The sequence below is a fragment of the Anomaloglossus baeobatrachus genome, chromosome 1 (genome assembly GCF_048569485.1).
Source record: "Anomaloglossus baeobatrachus isolate aAnoBae1 chromosome 1, aAnoBae1.hap1, whole genome shotgun sequence".
Lineage (NCBI taxonomy): Eukaryota > Metazoa > Chordata > Amphibia > Anura > Aromobatidae > Anomaloglossus > Anomaloglossus baeobatrachus.
The window spans coordinates 639,370,928-639,379,568 of NC_134353.1; the positions used below are offsets into that span (position 1 = coordinate 639,370,928).

Here is an 8,641-nt window from a genome sequence, read left to right on the forward strand (position 1 = left end):
GGCCACTGCAACACCTTGATTTTTTCCCTCTTGAACCAGGCCTTGGTTTTCTTGGCTGTGTGCTTTGGGTTGTTGTCTTGTTGGAAGATGAAATGATGACCCATCTTAAGATCCTTGATGGAGGAGCGGAGGTTCTTGGCCAAAATCTCCAGGTAGGCCGTGCTATCCATCTTTCCATAGATGCGGACCAGATGGCCAGGCCCCTTGGCTGAGAAACAGCCCCACAGCATGATGCTGCCACCACCATGCTTGACTGTAGGGATGGTATTCTTGGGGTCGTATGCAGTGCCATCCAGTCTCCAAACGTCACGTGTGTGGTTGGCACCAAAGATCTCGATCTTGGTCTCATCAGACCAGAGAACCTTGAACCAGTCTGTCTCAGAGTTCTCCAAGTGATCATGAGCAAACTGTAGACGAGCCTTGACATGACGCTTTGAAAGTAAAGGTACCTTACGGGCTCATCTGGAACGGAGACCATTGCGGTGGAGTACGTTACTTATGGTATTGACTGAAACCAATGTCCCCACTGCCATGAGATCTTCCCGGAGCTCCTTCCTTGTTGTCCTTGGGTTAGCCTTGACTCTTCGGACAAGCCTGGCCTCGGCACGGGTGGAAACTTTCAAAGGCTGTCCAGGCCGTGGAAGGCTAACAGTAGTTCCATAAGCCTTCCACTTTCGGATGATGCTCCCAACAGTGGAGACAGGTAGGCCCAACTCCTTGGAAAGGGTTTTGTACCCCTTACCAGCCTTGTGACCCTCCACGATCTTGTCTCTGATGGCCTTGGAATGCTCCTTTGTCTTTCCCATGTTGACCAAGTATGAGTACTGTTCACAAGTTTGGGGAGGGTCTTAATTAGTCAGAAAAGGCTGGAAAAAGAGATAATTAATCCAAACATGTGAAGCTCATTGTTCTTTGTGCCTGAAATACTTCTTAATACTTTAGGGGAACCAAACAGAATTCTGGTGGTTTGAGGGGTTGAATAATAAATGACCCTCTGAATAAACTTTTCACAATTTAAAAAAAAAAATAAAAAAATAAATAACATTCTTTTTTGCTGCAGTGCATTTCACACTTCCAGGCTGATCTACAGTCCAAATGTCACAATGCCAAGTTAATTCCGAATGTGTAAACCTGCTAAATCTGCAGGGGGTTGAATACTACTTTTAGGCACTGTACATGCAGCTGCGGGACATCCGCAGCATGTTCCACAGCCGCACGTATCCTCAGCATGGACACGGCACTCCCTATGTCCCTTAAGATAACATGGGGAGTGTCTGTGCATGCTGAAACCTGCGGATTTATCTAAGAAATCCCCAGATTTTCCGCAGATAAATCCGCAGGTTTAATCTCCTGAGGGCACATAGCCTAACACAGTTGCACAGTTAGGAAATTGTGTGTTGTGCTCTAATCTTGATCTCCGGTTTGTGTGTATATATATATATATAATGTATTTTGACTCGTCCGGTGTACTTTGGAATGTGAATTTATAAATTAATTAATAGTTGTCTGCATTTGCACTTTATATTTACAATAAATAATTATCTTATAATCATCACCATCAATGCTTACAGGGTGTGTTCCTTTGCACGGGTCGCTTTTAGGCATTGCTGATTATATTTATTCATCACGTGTTCTTGCAGTGACTGTATTATTAATAGCTAACAATATACTATTGAAACAAGATAGTATTTTATTATTACATCAGTTGTTTCTTTCCTTTTTTATCTCTGCATTTACAGTCTTATTGTACTCGTACCTCGGTTTTTCAGTTGTCATTAATAAAGAATATTTGAGATTTACAACCCTTCTTTTCATATCGGATCTTCATACGTTGGGCAGGCCTGATCTTATACTTTTCATATATGCATTTGCCATTTGATGTTGGGTTTTTTTTGCAAAAAGAAAAGAAACTATTATTATTTGTTATGTGCTGTCTGCCCCTTAGTGGTGAGATGATGACATTGCGTCTGTATGTTTTTGTATGGCAGATGTCCCAGTTTAGTCACTGTGTCTTGCACAGTAATATGTTGCGGAATCTCCCAGACTTAGACGGTCGATCTGTAGATAGGCCGTTGTAATGGAATTGTCTGCTGTTATTGTGAATCTTCCTTTATATGTGTCTGAATATACTGTCTCTCCATCTTCAGGATCAATTCTTCCAATCCACTTCAATCCTTTTCCTGGTTCCTGTAGAATCCAGTGCATGTAGTAGTCTGTGAATGTGAATCCAGAAGTCTGACAGGGAATCTTCACGCTGTCTCCAGGCTTTCTGATTTCTGAGGGGGGCTGGAGGAGCTGCACCTCTGATAACACTGCTGTAAATGAGAAAGGACCACAAATCAGTAGGAAGATAAAATGTGAATCTGGTATATTTATGTTACTGGTTTCTACCTTACCGTGTAGTGAAGATCCACACAACACGCACCAGAACAGAAACATGTATGGCAGCATGATGTCCCTCAGATCTAATCCAATGATGGACGTCAGCCTTTTAACCTGGAGACATATGCCAGGAGGAGTGATATTTGCATATGGTGCTTCATTATATAAAAGTATCTACTAAATATCTACTAAATAATATATGTTCACTCTCAGAATTTTGTTATATAGTTAAGCAAAGAGTATTATCTATTTACAGCCGTTGGAGATGAAAGTTAGTGTAAAGTTTGTGAACCCTTTGTTACATAAGTAATAGCACCACACATACTGTATGTGAAATTATAGATATGGTACAATATAAAAAAAATATGTCCTAGAATGTGTTATTACATTGGTTTCTTGCAAAGGACCAAGGCTGGCTAAACAGTATACTAACATGGAACATGATAATCCTAACGCCAGGACTTACAATGGGCCAAAAAAGAGAGAGTCCTGAAACCAAAAACCCAATAAAAAAAATTGTAAGAAGTACCGTACTAATCTATTATTTCTACTTATAAACTGATGCTATATTTTTGATACATGTAAAAAAAATAACTGGTCTATATTTATTGGTAGTAGATTACTATTTGTGACATATTTCAGTTATTGCTTAAAGGGAATGTCAGCAGGATTTTGCTATGTAATCTGAAGACAGCATGAGGTTGGGACTGAAACACAGATTTCAATGATGTATCACTTATCAGGCTGTTCGCTATTGTTTTCATGCAATGATTGTTTTATCACCAGTAGATTATCACTGCCCAGACTAGGTCTCACAAACCTGCTAAAGTGGCCATGCTCCCTCCTGTGATAAGCAGCTCACTGTCATCAGACAATGTACATAGAAAGCTGTGGTGTGGGTGGTGTTAGCTTTCTGACTCCTGCTAGAGGCTACACCTCAAACCTCTGATTGTGTCACATCTGCTGCACCCAGTAAACAAAATGATACTTCGTTTGAATCAGGGTCTCTTTCCCTACATTATGCTGTTTTCAGATGAGGTAGCAAACATCTGGTGACAGATTCTCTTTAAACATTGTAGATGACTTAGTATACTTTTGTTTTTATTTTTTGCTTTGTTAGTTTGTCAATATATCTTTTTTCTGTATACAAAAAAGAGGAATATCCAGCGGAAAGGCAATGTCTTGTCTTTAAATGAAAACTCGATTTTTATTCTATCAATTCATTAAAAATATTCCACAAGTAGAGCATAAAATTGAGTACAGAGGGGTTGTAATCCCACCGGACTATGTGTTTCGGCGTATAACTATGCCTTCCTCATGGTCCGACTTTTGATTCTTTTTTCTGTATGTATTATTTTGGTTTTTTTACCTGGACACCATAAGGATTTATTTATATATTGCTATGTGTTGTTTTGCCTCCGTTTTTTGACATTGTGGTAAAAATGCGTAGCTTTAGTTGCAATTTTCAAAAATCTCAACAAAATGGTGAACCTCTTTTGATGGATTTTTGATTGATATTTTGAATTTAAATTAAAAACAATATACATAGAACTGGAACATTGTAAATGGCTCTGTGTGAAATATATACTATCAACACTATTGCAGCCTCCCTTATTCAGAGAAGAATATAAATGGTATCATTAGGCATCCATACAGTAACTGATACCTTCATGTATCAATGAGCAAAATATATATTAATGTGTCAATAAGCATTATTGTCATGGGAATAACCACCAGTAGAGATGAGTGAACCCGATGTTCAGTGTTCATACATAACACAGGCTTTTCTAACAAACAGAATTCGAGTCCGGAGTTCGGTGCTTTACGTATGCTGACCACATCTGTGAGCATCGCTGTACTTAGTGCGAGGCACTTGCAGTCTTTGAACGGCTCACACTGGGAGTAACAACAGTGTAATAGGATGTAGTGTACAAAAAAAAAATGGAAAAACCCTGTACACCTACCCCAGAAGTGTTCTGTTTATAGCTGGCTGCTTGTGGGCGGAGACCTGAACTGTCCAATCAGTGGCTTCCATTGGGGTTCAAGTCAAGCTTGGGTCCTAAACCAAACTTTATCTAAAGCTCGGCTGAGCCCATAGAATCGAACTTCCACGGGTTCTCTCATCTCCACCTTCCAGTAAAACGTAGCTTAGCCGCTAACAAATACGCAAAAATAACCACACCAAAGAGTTTCTTTATGTTGATGTCTGTGAAAAAAAGAAGGTTGCCATCACATTGATACTAGAAGACAGATGACTAAGTGAAAAGGACTGTTACACAATAAAGGGTACTTTACACGCTGCGACATCGCTAGCACCCGCCCCATCGTACGTGCAATATTTGGTGATCGCTGCCGTAGCGAACATTATCGCTATGGCAGCGTCACACACACACATACCTGTGCAGCGACGTTGCTGTGACTGCCGAACAATCCCTCCTTCAAGGGGGAGGCGCGTTCGACGTCCCAGCAATGTCACCATGACGTCACTAAGCGGCCGTCCAATAGAAGCGGAGGGGTGAAGATGAGCGGGACGTAACATCCCGCTCACCTCCTTCCTTCCATATTGCCGGTGGACGCAGGTAAGGAGATGTTTGTCATTCCTGCAGTGTCACACATAGTGATGTGTGCTGCCGCAGGAACGACAAACAACATCGTAGCAGCAGCAGCGATATTAAGGAAAGGAGCGTCATGTCAACGATCACCGTTTTTGGACGATTTTGCGATCGTTGATCGTCGCTCCTTGGTGTCACATGCTACGAGTTCCCTACAGGCACCGGATGTGCGTCACTAACGACTTGACCCCGACGATGTATCGGTAGAGATGTTGCAGCGTGTAAAGCACCCTTAAGGATTCATATGCAAGCCAGACACTGTGCATTGTGTGTACCTGTGTGACTGGTGCCCTATGTAAAACCCAATTAGTGTATTAGTGTGCATGTTTAATACCAGCAACCACCTCCTCCATGAGTTTGTAGGTTGAGAGTGGCTGTCTCATTGGTATTCTGCACCTGTGTTAACCCTACCTTTATCATAGGGGGCTACATCCTGCAAGTGCATTTGCCATTTTAACCTGTATTGGCTGGTGGCTTTTTTCTGGTTAGTTTTTTTAGTTTTTTCTTTCTTTGAACTTATGTCCTTTTCAGTGAATTATTAAGATTTTATTGGGTCACCAACAATCAACAGCATACAGTGTATTCCCAGCAAGGACAGAAGATTTTGCATGAGACAGAGTCTCAACCTTCTGCTGGCTCGCCAAGGATCAAAACCTCTGAGACTTTGGGGGATCCATGACCCACTACCATAGCCAGCACCACCCCGCTTTTGGTGAGCCCCCACTAAGAGAAGGTTGCGGCAAGCTTTGGTAACCGACAGAGCAGAGGAATGTATGTGGTCAGTTGACTGAATTGTCCCAACTCGGGTTCTCCAAACAAGTTTGTGGAGGCAGTGTTGGGCAGTAGAGTAGTTTTGTAATCCACGAGCTGGAAACATGGTCCCTAGGCTGAGGACCTGTAGAATCATGCCAGTGCCAAGAGATGGCCTCTTGTTATATCCCTCAAATCCCATTTCAAGATTTCAAGGCCTTGTGCCCCACAAGAACGATGGAAGATAGCTGTTCACTCCTTCGTCGCTAGCTCAATCTGCATAATTGTCCTCTGAATGATGCAGTCTAGTACACCCCAGGGGGTTGCAGCAGTCTACAATCATCAGGCATTCAACAAAGTAGCAGATAAAAGGGGGGTAACAGACACTATCATATGAAACAATGGCTCATGTTTCTTGACTTGCAGCACAATGAAATAGTATGCCTGACATAATTAAGAATAAATCACCCCCGCAGAAGTGGCCAGATGCTGAGTTGTCCCACACTATTTATCAAATGCTCAAGATGCATGAACAGACATGCACCACTTCACTCCATTAATCTTGACTATCTTACTTCAGCGTGCCCCCTCATCAAGTTCGGCACGAAATGTGCCAGTCTTCATCCATTTTTATCTTGATATAACCTAATATCCTTTTATGGCCCATGGTGTATTCAGACATTACACGTGATTTGGTCTCCTATATAAGATATCACAGGTAGCATTATTATTTATAATCTATTAACCAGTTGATCATTTAGTCACATAATACAATTTTCTTCCCCATACAGTATAGTGGGTTTTATATGCCAAATTCATGTCTTTTATGCAATTTGCCTGGTCCTATAACCCAGGTAGGACTACTTAATATGAAATTACACATTTTATATTATCAGAATCTGGTTCTTCTTCTGTTCTTATAGAAATATACTATAGTTACAGTATCACCAAGTCTATCTCCTCTGCTGCCGCAGGATGATCACAAGGCTACTTATCTTACGGTACATCTAATCTGCCACTCTTAAAACGATCCTATCTATAGGTATACTATTAAAATTGTTAATTACTTGTGGACTTCACTATATCTATCAGTATTTATTGTCTACTATTTTTCGTACAGATGTCCTTTTCATGATAAGACCTTGTTGGTTAAACCAATCTCATTTCGCCACTCCTGAATTCAGGTACTCTATCCCACAAGCTATATTATACATATTATGTACAATGCTTTAATACAATGACTGATCACTATATCGCTCTCTATATATCAGGTATTCATATTTGGACATGCCCTATATATTCCATCTGGTGAACACCTTACCGCACATATATTTTTTCACCTACTCCTTTGATTATATATTGACATCTTATATTTTAGTTCTATGTCATATTTTGCATATTTCTTATTATAAGCTTATTGTACTTAGTGGATGATGATCTTCCCTTGCATATATCCATGTTATTGCATAATAATTGTATTATTACATATGTTTTGATCTATCATTAATTTGTGTCTATGTTTATGTTTTATGTATTACTCTGTATCTAGATGGTCCGATCTGACAAAGGCCAATAGGCTGAAACGTCACTTGTGGCGGACTATGGCAAATGTACAGCACCTCTCTCTGAATTTTTTTGCACCAATAAATAAAGAAAAGAAAAGAGCAGAATTCCAGTGTATGTTTTCTTTGGGGTACTAGCAGTGTGCCGGAGTTTCTTCTTTTTTTCATTCCTAGGGCCCTTAGTCTTTTCATGCTTGTATGTATAAGCGCTGCAAAGTTGTTTGAAGGATTTTGAGCATGAATGACAAAAGCCATACATCAGATTAATTGCTTCTCTGCAACAAACAGCAAATCACACGCTGCATGGCTTCTTGTCAACTACAACACTGGACAATGTCATACAAGTCTGTGGGGAGCTGACTGTGGACTAAAGAATATTGGACCAATGGACGTAGAGCGTAGTCCACAGCTCTAAGGGATGCAGACTCTTTTCCAGCATGGAGCACTGGTTATGTCGATCTTATTGTTGTTTTCATCGTTGTGTTTATTAGATATTTCCTTGCTTCTCAGTTTAAAGTATGGGAGAACATTTTTGGTATTAACTCCATTCCACTGTTTGGAAGAAGAAGAAGGATGAGTACAACCAATAAGCATGGAGGTGGAAACATCATACTTTGATGGTGCTTTTTGGCAAAGGAGACATGACGACTGCCCCATATTGAAGTGAGGATGGATTAGGTCATGTTTCGAAAGATTTTGACCAACAACCTCCTTCTCACAGTAAGAGTATTGAAGATAGGTCATGGCTGGGTCTTCCAGCCTGACAGTGACCCAAAACATACAACCTGGGCAACTAAGTAGTGTCTCTGTAAGAAGCTTTTCAAAGTCCTGGAGTAGCCTAGCCAGTCACCATACCTGAACCCAATAGAAAATCCTTGGAGGGAGCTGAAACTCAATGTTGACCAGTGACAGCCCCGAAACCTGAAAGATTTGAAGAAGATCTGAATGGAGGCCAAAATCCCTGCTGCAGTGTGTGCAAACTTGGTCAAGACCTACAGGAAACATCTGACTTCTGCAAATGCAAACCAAGGTTTCTCTACCAAATATTAAGTTCTGTTTTTGTATGATATCAAATATTTATTTCATTCAATAAAATGCAAATTAATTATTTAAAAATTAAACAATGTGATTTTCTGGATTTTTTTAAATTCTGTCTTTCACGGTTGTAGTGTACCTGCAATAAAAATTACAGACCTCTCAATTCTTTGTAGGTGGGAAAACTTGCAAAATCGTCAGTTTATCAAATACTTATTTTCCCCACTGAACATCAGACTCTGCCTATATACTTAAAATTCTTTTTTGCCACTTAATATATTTGTAATGCTTTTGTAATAA

The 8,641-nt window shown here is 40.3% G+C and overlaps 1 gene segment (V, D, J or C); it reads right to left on the bottom strand.

The window, feature by feature from the left end:
• Positions 1–1,998: 1,998 nt before the first annotated feature.
• Positions 1,999–7,949, bottom strand: LOC142243838 (immunoglobulin heavy variable 1-69-2-like). The segment is given in 3 exon segments: positions 1,999–2,315; positions 2,397–2,496; positions 7,920–7,949. Coding segments are annotated over 3 exon segments (447 nt in total).
• Between the last annotated feature and the right edge of the window lie 692 nt (positions 7,950–8,641).